This window comes from Ambystoma mexicanum, chromosome 1p (genome assembly GCF_040938575.1).
Source record: "Ambystoma mexicanum isolate Mex_15411 chromosome 1p, UKY_AmexF1_1, whole genome shotgun sequence".
NCBI classification, from domain to species: Eukaryota; Metazoa; Chordata; class Amphibia; order Caudata; family Ambystomatidae; genus Ambystoma; species Ambystoma mexicanum.
The window spans coordinates 956,409,639-956,434,221 of record NC_090921.1 but is presented as its reverse complement, the minus strand read 5'-3'; the positions used below and the strand labels follow the sequence as shown (position 1 = coordinate 956,434,221).

Below are 24,583 nucleotides of genomic sequence, written 5' to 3'. Positions count from 1 at the left end.
TTTGATAATAATTGTGTCTTTTGGCTTCACTGTTTGTATATTCTTTTGTGATCTCCTTGATTGTGAGATTTGAACAGCTGCTGATGTCTGAGTACATTCTACAGTTTGCTTGGAAAGGCGTGTCTCAGGCGTCGCCTTACCTTGTGTCATTGCAATCGTCTGCATTTATTTCAAAGCCTAATTGCTTAATCTTTCTCGTACATGATTACATTAGGCTCAGAGTTCCCAAGGAGTAACAGTGTATCCATATTTTATCGAGTCTATGGTCATCAATGAACTCTATTAGTTTTAGGTCTTTGGTGTTCAAGGATCGTAGTCTGGGTATTGCTTTGAAAAGGCGCAGCGTGTTGGTACATTCATAATAGTTCCTCTGTCTTTGTTGGTTCTTCCTTCTAATTTCAATCTAATTGGTTTTGCCTTTTGATATGGATCGACAAATGAGAGTGGCTCAAGAGTCGAACTTTCTATTGAAGATGCTGATTCACACTTATATCTGAATATTCATGGTCGATTTCCTCTGATGGTTGTTCATGGACTGATGAATTTACCATTGTAGATGACAGATATTTTCAGGGCGGAGATCAGATTCAGAAATCTCTTCACACGTTAATTCAACGGATATATGTGATCCTGTGAGTGTTTCCTCGTAATGATTAAGTATGATCATTGAGGACAAGGTTGTTTGCGATTTTGATAGCTCTGCTCTCGGGATACTCTCGTTCTTATCGTTGTCTGTATTCTTTCCTGCTAAATCCCTCCCGCCCCCCTCCCCACCTACTTCCATCCTCTTTCCTTCTTCCCACCTACATATCTCCCCTCATGTCCACAATCTTGGCCTACACTTTGACTCTAACCTCTCCTTCACTCACCACATCTCTACTACCTCCCGTGTCTGTCGCTTCCATCTCTATAATATTCTCAAAATCCGACCCTTCCTCACCTTTCATGCAGCTAAACTCTTAATCTCTTCCTTAATCTTCTCTCGAGTTTTCTATTGCTCTGCTCTCCTATTCGGTCTCCCCACCTCACACCTAACCCCCCTTAAATCCATCTACCATTCTGCCATTCGCTCTATCTGCCTTCTCTCTCCTTATGATTCCATCACCTCCTCACTCTCCTCTTTAGGCTGGCTCTCTTTCCATTCCCAACTCAAGTTCAACTTCCTATGTCTGGTCTTTAAATCTCTCTAAGGCCTTGCTCCACCCTATCTGTCCTCCCTCCTCTCCTTCTCGCCCACTTCGCTCCACTGATCATTTCGTACTCACTGTACCTCAAGTACCCTGCATTCCTTCCCGCTTACGTTCTTTCCTACTTCTTGCCCCTCTTCACTGGAACCGTCTCCCTCTCGCTCTATCCGCTCCACCACCTCTTACTCCTCCTTCCGCACTTCCTTAAAATCTTACCTCCTACAATCTCCAACCTGATACAGCTCCACTGTTCTCTCTCACAACTAACTTGTTCTGATCATGTTCACTTCCATTTCTCATGATAAATTGTTCTGTATATTGTTATCAGTTTTTTGATTCATGATTCATTTGTATTGCTTGTTTTGTACTCATTATTGCTTATGTAAAGCGCTTTGGTTTAAGGCGCTATATAAAATGTAATAAATACAAATACAAGGCGAGCATGTTGCCCCTGAGCTATCCTCCCAAATGCAACCTGCAGTACCAGAGGAATACAGGAAGACATCATCCCCAGCAGCGACTTGATGGAGCGAACCATCGTCAGCTAGAGAGGGTACAGCTGCTGAACCTTGCGATGTATGGCCCGGACCCTCTCCTCCGAGGGAGCTGCCAGACATTGCAGAGTATCCAGTTGCGAGCTTAGGAACGGAGCATTCCGATACAGCGATATACATGACTTTGGAAGGTTGATTGAGAATCCCAGAGAAGTCCAGCATTGAATGGTCTGTTCGGTGTGCTGCAGCGCTAGCTGGTGAGACTGGGCGTGGATCAGCCAGTCGTCCAGATAGGGGTACACAGATGCCTATGCGGGACAGATGGGCTGCTTGCGTAGCCAGGCACTTGGTGAATACACTTGGTGCGGACTTGATCCCGAAAGGTAGAGCTTTGAACTGGTAGTGCCACAAAGCAAAGAAAAACACCTGTGCTTTCGATGGATGGGCATGTGAAAATATGTATCCTCCAAGCCCAGAGACAAGAGAAAATCCCCAGAGTTCCCGCTGTTCGAGCACGTGTTGCAGCGTGACCATGCAGAACTTTTGTGATTTTAGAAATTTGTTCAGTTGCCTGAGGTCTAGGATGGGTCTCCAGCCACTGGACTTTTTTCGTACCGAGAAGTACAGCTCTATAGTCCCGTTTTTTTTTTTTAGTAAGGGCTTAACTTACTGCAGAGGGTCAGATGTTGTGCCTTCCTTGGTACTGGAGGAATGAAGGGGCATTTGTCCAGAAATTCCAGAATGGGACCATGCTGAATGATGTTGGGCATCCACTTGTCGGTGGAGATGTTGCGCCACTGCTCGACAAAATGTGAGAACCGGCCTGGGTACCAGACATTGGTTAGGCTTGCTTGGAGGTTTGTGTGCTATATGTTTGCAACCTCCTTCTGTATGCCTCTTGCGAGCTAGTGCGAGACAGTTGTTGATACGAAAACCAATAGACTCTTGAGGATCTAGAGAATCGTCCATTAAGGGATTGAATGGACTGCCTCTGCTACTGCAGGGTACCAGGGAACGTGCCATATCTGTGTCGGTCTTGATGGCTAAAAGGGTCTTGTCGACTGTCTTACCAAAAAGGTCCACTCCATCAACTGGTATGTCAACGACCTTGGATTGCACGCCCGGTGGAATGTTTGTGGCTTTTAACAACCCCTGGCGTCTTACCAATCCCCAGTTAGAGCCACAGTGATGGCATGATCTGAAGCAGCCTCTCTGTCATGTATGTTGCAATGCTAGAGCCTCATCCCTTTTATCGTCTGGCAGGAATATAAAATGGGACCCATCTTGTACCACAATTCCCTGTCGTAACAGGAAGGAATAGCCAAAGCATTTGGCTGCCTTAATGGTGGTGGTGGCAGTGGTAATGACACTTTCCAAAGGCATCTATTTGCTTGCTTTCCTTGTCAGGGGCCACCATACAAGGGGAGGATGGGTTACCAAAGCTTTTCTGTGCCGCAGTGGACACCTTCGAGTCAGGGCCAGGTTGACTGCAAAGACACTTGTGCGCCAAATCAGAAATCTTCTATTTCTTCTCCAAACGATCTTTCTTTGGAGGAGCTGCGAAAGGATTCTTCAGAACTAACAAACCATCCTCCCAGATGTCATCAAGCATTGGAATGGTGACTTTTGATTTCCTGGTGGCTTCTTGTTTTGGAAATGAACTTCCAGTAATGGCTACTAGGTGGCGTTGTGGATTTTGTGACTTGGCTCAAATTGACTTTCCTACTTTCACATTTCAGGTGTAAGGTTTTTTTCCATAACTTTTTAAAACCACCATAACTTTCTTGGTGTTGTGAAAACATGCCCAAATGCTCCAACCACAAGGCTGTCAGGACTATACTGCACTGATGATCCCTAATAACGGTGAAACCAGGTATGTAGTTGTCCTGACCGTCTTGTAAAATGTCGGTCTTGGGTTGATTAAGCAATGTATAAAGTAGCACTGCCCTCTTAGACAAAGAATTTCCTGGAGAAAAGGTTAGCATTTGGGTTAATTTGCATACCCACAATTTCTTGCAGTTGTGGTTTAGAACTGGAGGTGAAGTTCCAGCAATGGCTACTAGGTGGAATTGTGGATTATGTCACTTGACTCAGACTTTCCTACTATATGTGTACCTGTTACTCCACATTGATCTACGTTTCGTACACTGGACTACGTTTAGGGCATCCACTAGGAAGTTACATCACTAATTAGGAGCCTGGCTTGGCAGAATTGAAAAACAATGCAAAAAGGAATCCCTGAAGCGTAGGAGAATCGTATCCCTCCATTTGGTTGATCCCCGGGATCTTTATCTAAATGAAAGGCTTCCCATTTCTATCTGACCGAAGGAAATCTGGGTAGGCAACGAACCTGGCAATTTATGAGCTGAGATTATAGCCATAAACAAAATATAGTCCCTTATTATTGGGATCTTCCATTTTTTTTTTACCTGACTGGTAAAGCCATTTCTCTCTAACAGTCTAAACATCTTCAAAACTCACATGCAACCAACACCCTACCTTGCAGCGATGGAATGGAAGAGTAAATCTCTCATATGGTTCTCAAAATATGAATCAGGAGTTTTTAATGAAGAAAACAAAAATCTCCACTTTTTTACTGTTTGGACATTAAATTAAAAGAATTTAAAGGGTGTTCCAGAACATCCCAAATGGGTCAGTGGAGGCAGGGAAAGAGCAGATAGCTACAGCAGTGCCAAGAATCAAGCTACGGCAAGCTCGTAGGATCACATCTTTGGATGCCAATACGCGTGGGTGAAGATGGTGAATAATCAATGGGAAAACATGCAATATTTGTGAACAATAGATCATCTGTATTTTGCAGCCGGGTCTGTGGCTCAGTGGAAATGCATCCACTACTTGGGCCTGTGTTTGACCTCATGGCCACAGGTTTGAATCACGGCAGGTCCACTCAGCCCTTCATTCTTCTGAGGTCAATAAAATGAGTACTATTCAGTTGGGTTAACAAACATCATACACCGGTTATGTTTATATGGAAACCGATTGTGGGGCAGGTGTGGAGCATACGTTGATGTTTGGCTACTTGGTGGTCAGAGCAAAAACGCAACCAGATGTTTAACCATTTCCTATTAATAAATATTTACTGGCTTAACAAGCATTGCGATATCTTGACGATGATGGCACTAGGTGACGACATAGGAACCTTAAAAATGAAAAACCCAACCACTGAAGGGTTTGGTCGATGATTTTAATTCACACTGTTTTCCACAGACAGTGAAATTGGGAGGAGGGTGGAAGAGCGACACCTACCATGCATTGTCACAGATCATACAAGGTATAAAATGGAGAGAGTATTGGGAAAGTTAGGGAATGCAAATTCTGAATGGTAACATATCAGGAAATATACCAGCTAAACTGACAAGGCACGGAAACAATCTCAAATATTGGCTAGATTATGCAATAGCCTCTGAGGGGATAGCCCGAGCAGTAACTAGGCTAGAAGTAATCCCCAGCTCAGTAAGTGACCATGATAAAATACTGCAATTCAACTTTAGAATTACTACTCCTTCCTCAACTACTTGTAAAAACCTGACCCTGAACAAAAAAAAAGAATTGACTAAGTTAGAGCCTGAAAGGCATTTAGCAAATGAATAAGCTAATAAAACATTACTATACCTCTACAACTCTTGAGACAAAACTGAATTACCTAGCTGTAGAGACCTTTCCTATATTCGTAGCAGAAAAATCGGCATTATGTGCACACTCCAAGAAGGTGCACATTCAAACCGCTTGCATTGCTATGTTGAGGAAATCCAAACAAAGAAAAGAGAAATGAGAAGTCAGATGAGAGAAATAAAAAAAAATCTATGCTGGCAGAATTATGTAAAAATAGGGTGATAAAAAAGCCAAACAAACACTTAAAAATTGGACAAAAAGCAATGCGCTTCTTCTCTTGCAGAGAGATAGTGAAGTAATGCTTGAGACCGTATTCACTAAAAAAAAAAAAATCATTTCTGGACATTGATAAACCAGAATGATGCAAAGCACGAGCAAGCAATGCACAACCCAATTTCAGAAGAGAGCCGGTGAGACATGTTTCCAATCTATACGGTGGAACGCCCTCTAAACATAGTAAGCAACATAATATAGAATCGGACATAGATGTCACAGTAGAGACTCTCAAAACCATCATAAAAGCTGAATGCAACTGTCGTGCCCGGGCCCAAATGGTCTATGCAACTTCATTCTAAAACAAGAACTGACAATATGGGCAAAAGTCCTTCATATCCTATTCTGTAACATAAAACAATTCCAACTGCTTGGTCCCTCTCCAGAATAGTCCTGATATATAAAAAAGGAAATCGACATGACCCAACAAACTATCGACCAATAGCCCTGATGAAAATTGAGAGTAACACCTTCTCTAGATGCCTCTTGACAGAACTAGAAGAGTGGGCCCAAGACAAATGCATTATATCTAAATTTCAGACGGGCTTTAGGCGTGGATTAGGGACAGACGCAAGCAGCCTACTCATTCAATCCCTAATCAATCAGGCATACAGGGTGGGAGGGGATCCACTGTATGTAGCTAGTATAGACCTTAGTCTGGCCTCTGATGCCACTGATGGTGAAAGCTTGCAGATTGGGGTATCCTAAGGCATATCTTGGACATGCTTATCCATCTGCACAAAACTACAAGGGTCAAAGTAAGACTAAATCAACATGGTGATGTAACAGCTCCAATCAACAAATATTGTGGATTAAGACAGGGATGCGTTTTGGCGGCTTGCCTTTAAATTTATATCTGGCGGATTTGTGGGACTTCTTGGGAGGCAACACATTTATCTCACCCAAAGCAGGAGACAAGTGATGTTTCTGCGTCACTTACGCGGATGACATACTGCTCTTAGATAGAACCAAGGTGGGATTACAGAGGTTGTTTGTGAAGTTTCAAGAATACACTAAAATAAACAAGCTAACAATATATCCCATGAAGTCAAGTATCTTTACATTCAGAGAGACATATACAAATTGAACACATTTCAATGGACAATGAATAACCAACTAATTCCTGTTGTAAGAAATGCCAAATACCTCCTAGTGAGACCATCGGAAACTAAACTTTATAGGGAGATCATCTGGTCAAAAGGCAGACAATTACAGGCACAAATGTCCCATATTGCTAAGAAATACTGTTTCTCAATTAGGTCACTTACACAATTGTACTCCTCTAAAATCATTCCTGTACTGATGTATGGCGTAGACATTTACTGCAGGGTAGAGCACTATGTGAGAAACTTGAAGGCATGCTATGGAGGGAAGTGCTAAGATTATCTAATTGTGTCCCCATTATATTAATTCGATTTGAATTGGGGCTGAATTCCCTCTCGTCTATTGCCCAGCTGAGGCAAATTTTGCTATTTTGGAAGACAATTGTAGTTGGAGAAAATTTGATATATAAAGCCCTATATTAAGTGAAATGCAATGCCAAAGTTAGAGAGGTTTATTTGCTGACTTCATTTGCTGACTTCAAGCAACAATCTGAAAGCTTACTGGAGCAGTTTGAAGTCCCATTAGATATACTATGGGAAAACCCAAAGTACGCAAAAAAAAAGTGTGTGCTGGAAAAAGATTGGATCATGACATGCGACAAAAGAGCCATTATAGTCTGAGCAAAGAAACAAACCATGATTGTAATAAGAAAGGAACGATACAGAAATATCTAGCTCAATCTCCAGATTGTTGGTACAGAGATACCTTTCTAACAGGAGAAATAAAATGAATATGGAAAATGCACAGAAATGCGCTTTGTATACACTGTGGCACAGATATAGAAACCCTTAAACATCTACTGATTGACTGTAACGCACTTCAGAGGTTGAGACAAGACCCCTTTTCTAAATGTGTCCATTCCATAGACTCATTAAATTCAAAGAACTTCAGGAGATATATCTTACAAGGCTCTACTTCCTCCATACTAATCAGAGTAGTCAACTTCTTGAAACTTAAGATTGTCGATTGAATATCATTGATACACTTTTTGAAAGTTGGAATGCAGATTACATTCCAATATTCTAATATTTTGAGTTTTGCAAAATTGTATCTAATGAACGCAAAACAAATTTTACACATGTATAACCTACTATTTTTATTGACTGAATAATATGTGAAATGTATAAGGTTGATTATGTGATATGTATGAGGTTTGTAATAAACCAATTGTACAATAAAAAAATTAAAAACATTTTTAGGAATCTAATCAAGCAATACATATGGTTGGAGATGACAAAAGTGAAAACTCATTCTTCCTACACAAGTTATATGTTCTAAAGAAGTCTATTCAAGAGTATGTTGAGCAAGGTGAGTTTTACAGCCACACAATTTCTCAGACGAACAAGTTACACTCTTACCTGGTAACGTTCTTTCGATGGGATGGTCCGACGACGTATTCCATATCTATGACAGTAATCACCACAGCTGTGCTGCTTCGGAAAATCTTCGGCGTCGGCGTCCTGTGTCGATGACATCGATACGACGCCCTCGAGGACCTCCTCCGACGGCCAACGTCACTGGATTTTATAAGTAGGACACACGACGCCCGTAGCCTCAGTTGTAGTTTTTTCCCCCAGAACGTGTGGAACCAGTCGTCTGCCAGTCTGACACACAAAGCCTTTCGGAAACGTAAGCTGCAATCGCATAAGAAATTCTTAAGCGGGGAAGGTAGGGAGGGAGCCATATGGAACACGTCATCGGACCATACCATCGAAAGAACGTTACCAGGTAAGAGAGTAACTTGTTCTTCGAGGGGATTGGGTCCTCCGACGTATTGCATATCTATGACAGACTCCCAAAGCAGTACCAATGCAAGGAGGTGGGAAAATAATTTAGAAAACAGAAATTTAGAATGCCCAATCAAATTGCGGAGTAAAGGACCGCCTTGCCAAAGGCCAGATCCTGCCCACGGATGCAATCGAGGGAGTAGTGAAGTACAAAAGTATGTACCGAAGCCCAGGTGGCTGCATCACAGATAAGCCGACCAGTGGGTCCTTACCCGCCAAGCGCAACACTCGGAGATAGCCAAAATAATCCAGCGAGACAAAGTCTGTTTCGACACAGCTTGTCCCAAACGCTTTCCAGCATAACCAATGAAGAATTGATCGTCCACTCTGACCCGGGACATGCGTGAAATATAAAAGCTTAACGCTCTCCTAGGATCAAGCCTATGGAGCCTCTCCTCTTCCTTACCAGGATGTGGAGGAGGATAAAACGCCTGAATAACAACCTTCTGGCTTAAATGAAATTCCGACACCACCTTCGGAAGAAAGGAAGGACGAACTCCAAGGACAACCCTGTCCTTATGAAACACAGTGAAGGGTGGCTTAACAAAGTGCCTGCAACTCACTCACGCTGCGAGCGGAAGTGACCGTAACCAAAAACACAATTTTAAGAGTTAACAGTCTCAAAGGGCATGAATACAAAGGCTCAAACGGAGCACCCGTCAAAAACTTGAAAACAAGGTTCAAATCCCAACCGGGCACCAGGAAAGGTGACGGAGGGAACACATTAGTGAGCCCTTTCAGAAACTGAGAAATTAAAGGAATTTTAAAATAGGAACACTCTTCAGACGAGCGCTTAAATATGGAGAGCGCCGACAGGTAACCTTTAACGGTACCCACTTGCAGGCCCCTGTGGGCCAAAGAAAGCAAAAAAGACAGAACCATGGGAATGTCACATGCAAAAGGATCCGCATTCTTAACCCTGCACCAGTCGCAGAACTATCGCCAACGGCAACGGTACAAGGACTTTGTTGCTGACCGTCTGGCCGAGAGCAACACCTCCATCACGTCTTCAGGGAGGTCCCAATCCATATACCTCAACCTTTCAGAAACCAAGTGTGAAGATTGAGGGATCTGACCTCTGGATGGAGAACCTGACCCCCCCCCCCCTCCCGTGAGAGCAGATCGTCTCGGTAGGGAAGACGACGTGGAGGGCAGATGGACAAGTCAAGAAGGTCTGGGTACCACGTCCTCCGGGCCCATGCCAGAGCAATGAGGATCATCCGGGAACCGAACCTCCGTAACCTCTGCAGTACTTGCGGGATGACAGGGACTTGAGGAAACACGTACCGCAGTGGGAATGACCACTCCACCACAAACGCGTCTTTTGGAGGAAATTCCCACGAGCAGAACCTCTCGCCCTTCCGGTTGACACTGGAGGTGAAGAGATCCACTTAAGGGGTCCCCCACATGGCGAAGATCTCCAAGAGAATCTCCTGAGCCAACTCCCACTCGTGAGAGATCACGCTCTGCCTGCTCAGAGAGTCCGCCGTCTCGTCGTCGTCTCCGGCCAGATGAACTGCCGAGATCAAAACTTCCTGCTGGATTGCCCAGAACCAGAGCTGCATCGCCTCCCTGCACAGAGGAAGTGACCCTGCCCCCCGCTTTTTGTTGAGGTAGTGCATGGCCACCGTGTTGTCCGTCAGGATCAGAACATGCTTCCCTCGCACAGTCGGCAGAAAAGCCTTCAGGGCTAGCCCGATGGCCCTCAGCTCCAACAGATTGTTATGGAGTCTGGACTCCGACGGAGACCAACAACCGCTGACTGTCAATTTGTTGGCATGAGCTCCCCATCCCGTGAGGGATGCGTCCATCACGATCGTCACCTCCGGCCAGGGTAGCCAAAACGGAGCCCCCTTCATCAGATTGTCTACGACGGCCCACCACAGAAGGTCCAGCGCGACCAAGGACGGCACCTGAACAGGGTCCGACATCCTGCCGGAGGACTGAGACCACTGGAGCTTGAGTGCCCATTGCAAAGATCTCATCCGCAACCTGGCCTCTGGCACCAGAAGAATGTAGGATGCCATGAGGCCGAGCAATCTCAAGAGCTCGAACGCCGGGAGACTCTTGGCAAGCGGAAACTTGTGCACCATCTGCTGAATGTGATGAGCCCTCACCTGGGGAGGAAAACACTGCCCCGGGGACGTGTCGAGCACTGCTCCGATGTACTGGAGCCTCTGAGTTGGTGTCAAATGGGACTTCTTTATATTGAGGGAGAAGCCCAGCTTGTGGAGGGAGTGGCAGGTGACTGACAGATGATCCAGGACTTGCTCGGGAGAGCGCGCCCTGATCAACTAATCGTCCAGGTAGGGGTAGACGTGAATCGCCCCTTTCCCGAGGTGCGCTGCCACCCCTACCATGAGCCTGGTGAAGACCCTCGGGGCGGAGGTCAATCCAAACGGCAGGACCCGAAACTGAAAGTGCGAGTCGCCAACCGCGAACCTCAGGTACTTCTTGTGCTTTGGGTGTATCGGCACATGAAAATAAGCATCCTTGAGGTCGAGAGACACCAACCAGTCCTGAAGTTGAAGGGCCTGAAGGACTTGAGAGAGAGTAACCATCTTGAACTTGTCCTTCCTGAGGAGTTTGTTCAAACCGCGCAAGTCCATGATGGGTCTCAATCCCCCGTCTTTCTTGGAAATCAAAAAATAAGGGGAATACCATCCCTTGTCCCTCTGCGCTACAGGCACCAGTTCTATGGCGCCTTGCTCCAGCAGGGATTGAATTTCCTGCGCAAGGAGCGGATCCGGACTCTTCAAAGAGAGATTTCCCCGGTGGATTGTTTTGAGGCCTCTGCCGGAAAGGAAGACAGCAGCCGTGGGTTATGATCTCCAGAACCCACATCTCTGAAGTAATGGCATGCCACTCTGCAAGATGCTGCGCCAGCCTTCCCCCAACCGGCGAAGCATGAGACATGGCCTCATGACTGAGCTGAAGTGGCTGTGGCATTGCCTGAGGGCAAAGAGGCAACAGCCCGAGCGGCCTTGGCACCTCGAGTACCTTGCTTTCCACCTCTGGCACTCCTATGGTGGCCCCTTTGACTGGCAGCTCCTCTCGCTTTACCAAAGGACGAGTAATAACGAAAGGAACCTCCCCTCCATTGCTGTCCCCTAGGACGAAAAGGCAGACGTTGGCGAACTGCAGCGCCCAACAACTTTGCTGCAGCTTTGGAGGTCTGCAACCTCTCAAGGCTCTCGTCAGCCTTGCTGCCAAAAAGATGTTTCCCGTCAAAGAGCATGTTGAGGAGCCGGGCCTGCATATCAGGAGCAAACCCCTGACTTCCGCAACCACGCAAACCTGCGTATCACGGTGCTCGCCGCCATGGACCGGCTGACGCAATCTGCCATGTCCAAACCCGACTGAACGGCCTCACACATGGGGTCCTTACCATCCTGAACCATGGCAAGGAAACCATCCCGTTCATCCCCTTCGGGAATATGTTCAGCGGCTAAGGAAACACAGTTCCACAGAGTGTGCGTGAAACGTGACAAGGCACATACGGAGTTGGCCGCCTCAAGCGCCATACACCCTGAAGAAAACACTCTTCGCCCAGCCGTCAAAACGCTTGTCGTCCCTATCAGGAGGGATGGTAGGATACGATGCCTGCTTTGCCTGGGCCGTAGCCGCCTGCACCACCAAACTCTCCGAAGTGGGGTGCTTGTCAAGTAGCAGGGGTCGCTACTGGCTGGCCAGTATATTCGCGGCAAAGACTTGCCCACTGCCGGGAGACTCTCCGGAGCAGTCCAAGCCGCCACCGCCACCCTCCTCTCTAGAGCCATATGGAAAGGCAGTACCGGGTCAGTTGGTGGACCTTGGTCGAGGATATCCGTAAGGTCATCTTGAAGAAAATCCCCTGGGGGAGCAGACCAACCCAAGTACTCGGTGACCCTGGACATAAGGCGCTGGTACGAGGAGTCGCCATGAGTGCCAGGCTCAGGCCTACAAAACTCCACCTCCGGAGAGGTGTCCAGCCCACTAGCATCGTGCAGGGATTGCCGCAAGTCTTCAATCTGGCTATGGCCCAAGAAAATCTCGTCCGGTACCGTATCTGGAACCATGCCATCATCAGAGCCCTCATCCACCTCCGAAATAAACTCAAGCTGGCGGAAAGAAGGAATAGAATGCGGAACAAAGCCATGCTTGGCCTTTGCCAGAGCCTTTCTAGGCAGTTCCACTGAGCCCCGGGGAACCCCCGTCGAAACAGCCTCGATAGGTGTCGAGTGAATTGGCGTTGACGCCGAACACAGTGCCGACAGCATTGATGGTGCCGACACAGTCCTCGAGGCCGGGGCCACGAGCATGTCCCTCGACAGCGTGGGAGCCGATGGCGTCGACAACTTCTTCGAAGGCGGGGCGTCGAAAGAGTCTGTCGATGACCTTGGCGCCACCGGCGTCGATGTTGTCTTCCTTGAAGACACCACAGGTTCACACGGTCTCGAGCACGTCGAGGACCGGGACCTGGAACGGGCATGCCGAGAACGATTCCCCTTGTCCGAGCGGGACCTTTCCCCGCGAATCGTGACGACCACCCGAGCCCGAAAGCGTACGAGCGGTGTCTCTCGACCGATCACGACCGACCCCACTCGGAGGCGCGGACGGACCAGTGCCCTGCGGTTCGAGAATCACCAACATTTTCTTCCCGAAGGAAGCCCATTCCTCCAGCGTCGCGTGCTTGGTGGGGTAAGCGACCCGCCGACGGTTGGAGTCCTCGGAAGAGGACAGGGAAGGCGACCGATGACGGCGCTTCCGGGAGTGCATCGAAGAGGCAGAGGAGTGGCGGGACCGACTCCGGGACCAAGACCCACTGGACGTCCAACGACGCGGAGAGTTGTTAGGGAGAATTCTCTGTTGAGGCTAATTTCCCAAACCTAGTGAGTCCCCCAGCAGCTTTGCTGGATTTTTGGGGTTTATTTTTTTCTCCTGCTAAGAGTGAGACTCTTTTTTCTCCCACTCTTAGGCATGATTTGAGTAAGTCCTTTGACTGTGAATGTGTTTTATGGGCTATGGGGTCTTTTACTCCATCCATAGGGCTTCATGTGTTTTTGGTATATGTTTTACACAGCACCCTCAGTGCAGTAACACAGTGGTGTCATAGTGACCCCCAAATATAGACTCCATACCCTGGGACTGACTACTGTCTCCCAGGTCATGTAAAGTCACCATTGGCTTTACTAGTCTCAAATTGTGAACAGAACCAGTACAAACCATCATATTGTGGAAGTACTGGTAGGGGTAATTCGATTGCCCCTGTGTCTGTTTTCCAAGGGGGCACTGTCCAGTCCCCCCTTGTCGAGTTTCTGGCTGGTGGCAGTGGATACCACGCGAAATATTCCACCGGAATATTTCCTATGGGATTTTCCCATTGATTTTAAACGCACCACTTTTTGGTGCAATGTTAAAGTTACCGCCGGGTTATTTATTTAATATTTATTCCCCGGTTGGGTCTTTTTGCCAGGACTCGGTTTTAAAATGGCGTTTGTGTTCGCCTCTAACTCTAACCCAAGTCGAGTCCTTTGTTCCACTTTTTGGCGGGCTTCTCCACAGAAGCCCTCCAAATGGTGCCACTCTGTCTGGGGTCTACAGGATGTGTGGGAGGAGGATTAGGCACCCTGGACTGAGTTGCCTTGGCAACTCAAGTCGCACTCTTGTGTGATTGGCGCAGTGGCAAGCCGCCCGGCTCACCACTTAGCATGTTTGAGTGACAGCTAGGACTGATGAATGGGGGTTTTCTGCCTAAAAGCAGGGCTTTGGTGTTAGGGAGAATTCTCCCTTTAGGCTGAATTTCCAAACCTAGTGAGTTCCCCAGCAGCTTTGCTGGATTTCTGGAGTTTGTTTTTTTTCTCCTGCCAAGAGTGAGACTCTGTTTCTCCCACTCTTGTTCATGATTTATGGTGTTCCTTTGACTGTTTATGTGTTTTATGGGCTATGGGGTCCTTTACTTCATAGGGTCTCATGTGTTTTTACTATGTGTGTTACACAGCACCCTCCGTGCAGTGACACAGGGGTGTCATAGTGACACCCCACCATAGACTCCATACCCTGGGACTGACTACTGTCTCCCAGGGCATGTAAAGTCACCATTGGCTTTACTAGTCCCAAATTATTAACAGAAACCGGTACAAACCATCATATTGTGGACGTACTGGTCGGGGCAATTCGATTGCCCCGGGGTCTGTTAGTCGAGGGGGCACGTCTCCATCCCCCCTGATCGAGTTTTGGCTGGTGGCAGTGGATACTACTTTTTATATTCAACCGCGAATATATCCCTATGGGATTTTCCCATTGTTCGAGGCTACCAACTTTAATCATTTAATTCTCATAGCCTCGAACATACCGCCGGTTTATTTAATTAATATTAATTCGCAGGTTGGTATTTTTTGCCAGGACTCGATTCTAAAATGGCGGTTGTGTTCTCTTCTGTGACTCCAACCCAAGTCGAGCCCTTTGTTCCACTTTTTGGCGGGCTTCTCCACAGAAGCCTCCAAAAGTGGTGCCACTCTGTCTGGGTACCACAGGAGGTATGGGAGGGGGTTTAGGCACCCTGGACTGAGTTACCTTGGTAACTCAAGTCGCACTCTTGTGTGAATGGCCCAAGTAGTGAGCCGGCCGGCTCACCACTTAGCATGTTTGATTGACAGGTAGGCTGAGTGAATGGGGGTGTGCTGCATAAAAGCAGGGCTTTGGGGACTGGAACTTCAGAAGTCGCCACAGGACCGGAGAATCCGACGAGGGAGAAGCTGGGCCGACCTACCACAACACCATCGGTGGAGCCCTGCGGAACCGACTCACCACTTCCCGATGACAGAGACAATCTCCCGACTGGAGAGGCTTCTTCCCCTGACTGGTGGGCACAACCAGTTTACCTTCTTCTTTTTGCATCCCAGGCCGTCTTGTGATCGAATTGCCCCTGCTAAGCACCCCGGCAACCGGATAGCTACTTACCACTAGACCGCAAATAAAAGGACCGCTCCTTTTACCTGAGAACTCCGTGGCTGGTTTCTTCCCTGGCAGTGAAACGGACCCCTGTCTTCCTTCCCGACGAGATCCTCTCTTCCCCCGGACGAAGCACCGACTTGCATCCGCTGCCAGGAACAACTGCCCCCGCTGGAGTATTCTCACCACTTTAAGGTACCGTGTCCACCAGGCCTCCCTTTCTAAAGATTGCTACAAGGTAATAATAATCCCTTAACCTTCTGGACTGGGTTGGCCGCCTTGACCTTCTAACGGGTCCCTTTCTTTTGGTCCAACTCTTTTTTGAACATTTGGAAGACTCTTGTGCACTTCAACCGTGTGACCTTGGACACATTTCGTTCTGATCCTCTTAAAGTGGATCCGGCCTTCTGAACTCTAACGTAACGGTTTTACTTGGCTCCCTCTCTTGATTTGTTCTTATGAAAGGGTTGGGATCTGTTTCATATTATACTCTGCTTTTCTCTCCCTTTTAAAACGAATTATTAGAGTGCCATCTGCGTTAAGCACTCACCGCTGTCTGAAAATAAGTGGGGCTTTACTTAAGACTTGTCTAAAATTCTTCTAAGGGAGTGTATAGCTTTTAGTGACCGTGTTTTTGAATTTCTTACTATTAGTGCCTGTGTGTTTTTCTAGATGTGGTTTTAAATAAATAATTATATCTCTTTTACACCAAGCTCTGGTCAGTGTTTACTTGTTCTACTGTGCTCATCTGACTTATTGGGAATACTCTGTATACTGCCTAACTCTTCTTGAGGGAAGTCTGACTGCTCAGCCACATCTACCAAGTGAACCTGTGTGGTACAGACTGCTACCAAGTGGGTTTACTGCCGAAAACATCTGTAGTCTTAAATCTTTTGCAGTGGTCCCAGAGGGAACTGCACAGGTTTCTGCCTAACATTTGGGGACTGGAACTTCAGAAGTCGCCACAGGACCTAAAGAATCCGAAGAGGGGAGAAGATGAGCCATCTACAACGACGACACCACCGGTGGAGCCCTGCTGTACGAACTCACCACTTCCCCCGACGACAGAGGAGATCTTCTTGCAGGAGAGTCTTCTTCCCTTTGAGCTGGTGGGACCAACCAGTTCGCCTTTTTCACCTTCCTGGAACATCTCGTGGTCGAATAGCCCGTGCCAAGCACCCCGGCGGCCGGATAGCCACGCTTCACCACTACCGCGAATAAAAGGGTTGTACCTTTTAATCGGGAACTCCGAGACTGGTTTCTTCCCTGGCAGTGCAATGACCTCCAGCTTTTTTCCTCGTCGAGATAATCTCTTCCCCTGGACGAAGCCCCGACTTGCACCCGCTGCCAGGAAGAACTGCCACCGCTGGAGCTTTCTCACCATTTCAGGTACTGTGTCCCGCCTGGTCGCCCTTGCAACAGATTGCCCAAGGTGTCCCGTAAATACTTGACTTTCTAACTGGGTTGACCTCAGACCTGCTAGCCTTGCCGTTCTGAACTGATCCAACCTCTTTTTGACTTTGCTACAAAGACTTTTGAGTGCATTTCCACTGAGTGATCTTGGGCACATTCCGCCTTGCTCTCTCCAAGAGTGGGCCTGCCCTATGAACTTTTTGCTCTACAGTAGACCCTGCCTTTCTTGACTTGCTGTGGTTTCTTAAACGTGTTGGTACTGTGTTATTTTCCTACTCTGCCTTTTCTCTCCCTTTTAAACGAATTATTGGAGTGCCATCTACGGTTACGCGCTCACCTCTGTTTTGCTAAATAAGTGGTGTCTTAACCTAGACTTGTCGAATAATTAATTAGGGAGGTGTATATACTTATAGTGACTTTGTTTGAACTTGCTTGATATATTAGTGCCAGTGTATTTTCATAAGTGTGTTTTTAAATAAATAATTATATACTTTTATACCAAAGCTCTGGTCAGTGTTTGCTTGTTCTACTGTATTTTTAGCCCTATTGTGTATAGTCTATATACTGCCTAACTCTTCTTGAGAGAGGTCTGACTGCTCAGCCACAGCTACCAGGTAAATCTGGGTGGTGCAGACTGCTACCAATTGGGTTTACGCTTAACTCCTGTAGTCTTAAACTTTTTGCAGTGGTCCCTAAGGGAACTGCACAGGTTTCTGCCTAACAAGAGTCGCCTCTCGAATAGTCCGTCGAAAGCCCCGCAGACCTCGACTTCCGTGGCTTAGACACCTTACCTACCGATAACTTCTTCATGTGCTCCTGCAAGGCTTTTGACGTGAGCGACTGGCAGTCGACACAGTCATCCGTGTCATGGGCCTCCCCGAGGCACCAGAGGTAGGCGTTGTGCGAGTCCGTAACCAACACCTTGGACCCACAGTCCCCGCACTTCTTAAAGCCCGGACGCGGTGTGGAAGCTGAGGTAGACATCTTCACGAAGAAAGACTTCACAATACGAAACCGTTTCGAAGAACCGAGAAAGAACAGGAACTCCAAAGAGTCAAGGTATGCCGAGATCTCCAAAGCGAACACGTTCGCGGAAAAAACGGAACTGAGGCTACTGCGTCGTGCGTCCTACTTATAACATCCAGTGACGTCAGCCGTCGGAGGAGGTCCTTGAGGGCGGCGTATCGACGTCATCGACGCAGGACGCAGATGCCGAAGATTTTCCGAAGCAGCACAGCTGTGGTGATTACTGTCATAGATATGGAATACGTCGGAGGACCCAATCCCCTCGAAGCAAAGATATGTTCTGCTTCTCCAAAATAAAAAGGTACAAGTTCAATCTCATGGGGTGGACAAGAACACATAAAGGGTCACACATACTTCACCATGTACATTTAAAGATGTTTTTGTACTTGCAGATTAAGTAGAGAGGTTTTAGGCATTGTTGGGGTAAAGCACAATCCATGTAGGTCATCCTACCCTTGTAATGCACAGAAGCCCCAAGTCCTGCGACTCATTTTATTAATATATTGAGTACAGGAGTGACAATAACAGATTCACATTTTATTAACACAAAGAAGACAAATAAAAACATCCCCAACTCATTTAAAAGCAAGTACTGGAGAGCAAACAATAGATCATTACAAACGTTTTCATATGTGTATCAAAGTGCATCAAGGTTAGTACCCAACCAAGTGCAGTGTGCTTACACATGTCACTAAAGATTTCAAGAAACAATTATTAAAGAAGGGAGATCAAGTAACACCATCCATAAACCTTTCAGTACATTACATATAGAGTAAACAAGGCTAAGTAGGAACAACTTTAACCTCATAGGGAAGTAGGTTTAAATAAGAGGCCACTGGACCCATCTTCCCAATGAGATGTCACAATCATCTCCCTAGATGTCAACATTTGGCAATCAAAGTGGCTGAAACTGTTTCAGCCTAGGTTACAAGGGGTACGCTCATCCGTAGCGTCCCCACATTTTTTGTTCCAACAGCCTTCATCAGGACAAAGCATCCACTTTTAAGAGATCACAAATCTTTGGCACCCTTGTATGACCCGACTCCGAGGCTACAATCTCACCAAATGAGTGAGGGCTTCCCAAGTGTAACGTACAGACTGGTCAGAATTTCACTGGTTGGGCTTGTTACTATCTCCCTCACCACCATGCTATCATCAATTTCACAAACGCTTGTATAGAAGCTTCATGTCTGCAAGCATAACACAGAAAGCCGCAGAAATTGGGCCTCTTCGATATTACCCTGAACACCATGCTGTCATCCGCATAGCAACCCGTTTCCATTTGCCGGAACACTACTTTGTTCCTCACACGGGACAAACACGTCCGCAGCAGTCTTACATTGTTGTGGTAAAGGACAAGACAAGTCACTTGTAGCCAATGCATATGCCCGCTTCCCGTTTGCCACCACAGCCGTGCATTTGAAAGCATTAAGAGGACTCGCTAACGGAGCCCCAACTAAACAAAGTGAAGGCCTAGACAAAGAAGCCAAAATGTTGGTGCAAACTCGTGGTCCAACAAAGAAACATTTTGATGGGAGTAAAAGTTGTGGAAAGTCACAGAAATAGGCAACTAAAAGGACTGCATGTGCTACATTTTATCATGGGTGCACTGTTTCTTCAGTGCTTTCACTTTGTCTTTTTCACTATTCTGCGCTTAGCCTCACAGACATTAACACTTCAGCAGATCATCAGCTGTCAAATAGCCACATGTAATCATTTGCAAAGTAAAATCTTACCGTGGCAAAATTATTTTTTCTTCAGGTGCAAGACAAGCAAAATTGTTAAATGTGCTGAATTTGACTGAAGGTGGATGCTTGAAGGGTTTTGCACCAAAATTAAACTCGCATTGCTGATAGGACATAAAACTAGCAGCAGCAAAGAAGCCAGATCTGTGAAGATAGGACATTATATTGGTTAGATCATCAGGTTTCAAAAGAATATTCCTGTTAATGTGAATCAGATTGCATTTGATACATGTGGTTTCCTGTGTAAATTGTGTCACACATTGTGTGCCTCTGCCAGAAATCTGTTGCAATCATGAACCTGCATATATCTTGCTACTGCAAATGAAAGCATGTGTGTGTGGGCAGAGAATGGGATGGAAGCAGGCACTGGCTTAATAAACGCCTCTAAATTGATGTCAACAAACACAAGGTTGAATTCAGGTTTCAGCTATGAGGCAAGCTTGCATGTATACAGCAAGGACAGAACGTCATTTAGATGTTATAATGGTGAAGCGCCATGTCAGTTGGATTATCCATAATGAAAAATAGTCCACCATGCAGTGTGGATAATCGACAACTAAATGAATGGAAGGTTGTTAAGTACACAAAGGAAAGCCATAACACAGGGCACCAGAAAAAGAACTAAAGTTGGAATCATTCATTGACTTGTCAGACAAAGTAAAAGTCTTGAACCAGCCAGAACTGACAGCAATAAATTACCTTCCTTCAGCGTTACAGTCAAATTCAACATTTTGCCATCAGCAGCTGGTTTCATATACTAATGATGCGCAGTTGAAAAATACACAGGTAGTATAGCTCAGTGGCAAAGCGCTCGTCTTGGAAGCAAGAAGACGCAGAGCAACATGGGTTCGAATACGGGATCTGTGCTTAGAAACCTCTTCGGTATTAAGTACGTTATAAAAAAAACAATAATAATAAATAAAGTTTGGAAAACAAAATGTTACTAGTAATATTGTATTCACAATATGATGCAACAATTTGTAAAACCAATCTAGACATACTAACGTGCGTTGATTCATTCGCTATTTAAGTCCAAGCAGAACACAATTTAAAGAATTCCATTCCAGCTCAAAATAATTACTTACATAGCTGATGAAAAGACTTGTTTTTCTGGAGGGAGGTGGTTGCCATTTAAATAAAAAACCATTTGTTTTTTCTGCAAGTCTAGTAGAAATCCTATTGTGTCACCTACAAGAGTAAAGAACATGGGTTACTCTGGGATGCTGAAATCCAACAACTCAGAATTACATTCCGTTTCTATACCAAATCAAAAACTATTTCAGATTAAGATCAAGTCTGTTCAAGTCATACACATAAGAACAGTCAATTATGAGCAAATGTTCTTACTGCCAACTAACCAATCAACTAACAATTCCATCCCTCTGCATACACCTCAAACTCTAACCAAACACAACCACAAGCCTAAAACGCAACAATCCGCACAAACTTCACAACAATGCAACAACAAAACAAACCACACATAGTTGCACAACAGCACACGACGACTACGGACCGTAAAACACCCCAAGCCCAGCCAACGGACCCACCGGGCTGAGGCTGCCAACAGCACATCACTGCTCTCTTGCACTTTTCCAGCTTATTCCCACCAACCCACCCCCTCTCCTCCCCTTTTTCAGAGCCGCCAGAGCGCCAGGGGACCACTTCGGTGGTGATAGTGCGCGGTACAAATGTCCTTTAACATTAACATAACTAAACAATTGGTCACAACATTATTGCACTAACAATCACTAGCAGTCAACTATTCAGGTGATTTACATATATCGCCTTATCTGATGTGCTAACATTACATAGATGTTTCCCAAAATCATTAATGCGCATCAATCTTATAAACATAAAAGCACAAAAGCAACTCTGTATTGTACAAACCACTTGTTTAAAAAATAAAAAAATAAAGGAAAATAGGCTTATTGCATTGAAGCCTACGTTCCTCATATATTGGACAGAATACAAATACATGTAATACAGTATCTAGGTCTTTCTGTTGCATAATAACATCTCATTTCATTAACATCCTTCCATTCTCACTTCGCAGTTATGGCTAGAAGTAGCACTATACCTAAGTGAAAGCGAGTTATAGATCTACAGGTTCTTTCAAGAACTTCTGTCAAGTTGTCCATGAGATAAGCTACAAAAGCAATGGGAAGGTATGAACACACTGCAGTTCTGTTCATTGCAATTGCTTCCCTCGTTTCCCCTGTGTTTCACACAATAAGCAAATATAAGGCCACCTCCATTGTTAGTTATTGTACTTGTCATTTAATACCAATTCAAGTAGCCTAGCAATTCCATGTTGGAGCGGATGCAAGACAACCAGGGAAATATGGCCCTTCTATAATTATAATTACATCCTCCAATATCAATTGGATAAGAGTTGCTTTACTATTCTTCCACAGATCAGCTCAGAATACCAGGGCTTGTGCCACCCTAAATGGGGAAATACCGGGCCATTCCAACCTTGGAGGACCCGGTATTTCCCCATTTAGGGAACCCATCCCCATTCGAGCACCCATAGGGCTCAACGGTAATCGGGAGGGAGCTAACAACGGGCCCGTTATTAGCTCCCTATTCCTTTAGCGGCTCCCACTAAGGGTGCCTGGTAAAACCAGCTGCCCTTAGCGGGACCCGCTGAAGGACTTCGTAATGTGGCGGTAAGGGGTTAACGGCACCGGCATCCTTACCGGCGCCATTAACCCCTTACCGCCAACCTCGGAATGAGGCCCATAGTCTGCTGTTCTAACTTTGTCCCCTTTGCCAAGATGTCGCTGTATTATCCATTGGACCTAAGAGATCGTCAGGGTGTGCCATTTCTTTAGATTTACCATGAGATCCCGATCAGTCATGCAATCAGTATAGGAGTTCACCAATTTAAGTAATGCCAAGAGTGTGTACTAGCAGGACCGCGTCATCTGCTTAAGGAAGGACAGCGGTCAGTCTAGCCTAAATCTCTGAGAAAGCCCATTGTAATACATTTGATAAGCAATGAAAAACAAGACCTATATTATTGCATAGGTTAGTCAGGTTGTGAAGTGCCCTGTACAATGAAAGTCATTTAGTCATTTTGGGTAACAACATCCTAAAAGAAATGGACATGGATTACTCCTTTAGAGCTGGTAAGCTGGTCCAGGCCGGAAAACCAAGACAGATCATCATGGTGATGTCCAGAGTGAGTGCAAAGGAAAGGATTTTAAAGGCTGCGAGAGAAAAAGGAAAACTTCTGCTAAATGGAGATCAATTGGCGATCTATCCAGATTTCCCTAAGGAAATAGTGGAAATGAGGAAGGCGTTCAAAAGTGCAAAAGCTTTAGGACAAGAAAAAAGGATTAGAACTCTGCTGGTGAAACCAGCGACACTGAAGGTATTTTTTGGATCAGGTGTCAAAACCACAGAGGATCCAGTTGAAGCTGAAAAGTGGCTGAGGGCTGGGGGTTTAAACTTTGTTAATAGTATTGCAGATTGATGTGATGCATGATGTATGAAGCTGTGAAGATGTAAGGTTACTTTTCTTTATTGATTCATTTTTTCCTGAATTTGTTAGATGGGAATTGGTTTGTTTAGGTATCAGAGCGTTATTAATGTTTCAAATATGCTGTAACGGTTTTTCGCTCGAGCGTAGGCTTGATGTGGGCTCGGATAATGGGTGCTTTACTCTACGGCAGTACGCGCTCTATAGATTTTTTATACGTGATGGTGCTTGTTTTTTGTTTGGACGGAGTGCCGGAGGTGTCGTGCTGTCTGGAAATGTCGGCCGTGCGACACCCTTTGGAGTCTTGCCGGCAGTGGTGTGTTGGATTGGTGGATGCGGGTGATTGGCCACTGTTGACGCACATTTGAGGTGAGGCGTAGTGGCGCGTTCTCCTTTGGGGCCGCATCGCGCGTGTTCCGGGCAATGCGCCTTGCTGCATGCTCACGTGTTTGGGGGGCACAGTGGGTGTAGAGGCTGGGGTGCATGTGTTGTGGCTGAGGGGAGGGGAATGCTCTTTGCACGGCTTTATCCCGGACTGCTGTGGTACGTTGATCGCATTGTATTGTTTCCATAGCCAGAATTAGATGAAGGAATGCCACGTTTGGGAGTATGCTGCCCAATGCTAATCCCCTGCACATGTAACAGTTGTTCTTGTCTTGGTTGCACACCCCTGACATGCTGAGTGGGGTATATTTGACATGTACTTGTACTGTAATAACGAAGCCAACTGTATGCCATTACCATCACTGCATAAAGAAGGTGAGAGTTGTCACTACTGGGTACCTGGGGTTCCACTGTAGTCTACACCTTTTACTTTGCATGGGTACGTTTCCTTTCGTGCAGTAACGAAATCAGCTGTGAGAATGTAATAGTGCTGTCATCTAATGTGAACACTGACGAGGCCTATGGTTAAGATATGATTGTGCACCTCTGGCTACTTACCAAATCACAGACAGAATTTTCGATTAGGTTTTTTTTTGCAGTAATGCTTACGTTGGAGAGGGTTTGATTCCATTCTCAAAGCGCAATGAGTGATGTGCCAACATGCTATATCTGGAGTGCCCAGTTATACAGTACATTTGGATTAACACGGTGGGGGTTGCAGTTTTGTGCCATGGAAGTCACATGGGGGAATGTAGTGTCCAGGAAATACCGGAGATTCTGATTTTTATGCTTGGCAAGGTGAGTGGTAAGGCCACCGGGATAGTCATGGATTGGTGTGTGAATGCCATGGAAAAGTTTAATGCTGTATCTGGCTTCTAATCTCATTTGGTAGGGCGCAGGGACACAGGTATTTTGCAACTCTCTGTACACTTTCTCACACTTTCTAGTGATGATTCACGCTCAATTGCTCAGCATGCCCGCAGTAGTTGGGATTTGTGATGTTTACACTGATGGTTGTGACGGTAGGTGGATTAGTGTGATTCGTTGATGGTTATAATAAGAGAATTCAGGTTTTGTTTAGGCATGTGATTGACACATGGTGTGGTATTTAGCGTTTTTG

General features: G+C 45.9%; 1 protein-coding gene across 1 annotated transcript in view; it reads right to left on the bottom strand.

Annotated features, from left to right (window-relative positions):
* RSPRY1 (ring finger and SPRY domain containing 1) overlaps positions 1-24,583 on the bottom strand; it is a 1,045,708-nt gene that overhangs the window by 228,740 nt on the left and 792,385 nt on the right. Inside the window, exons 12-13 of the mRNA XM_069653445.1 lie at positions 20,681-20,783; positions 19,587-19,739 (exon numbers count right to left, since the gene is read on the bottom strand). Of these exons, the coding sequence (XP_069509546.1) occupies positions 19,587-19,739; positions 20,681-20,783 (256 nt within the window). The remainder of the gene's footprint in view (positions 1-19,586; positions 19,740-20,680; positions 20,784-24,583) is intronic.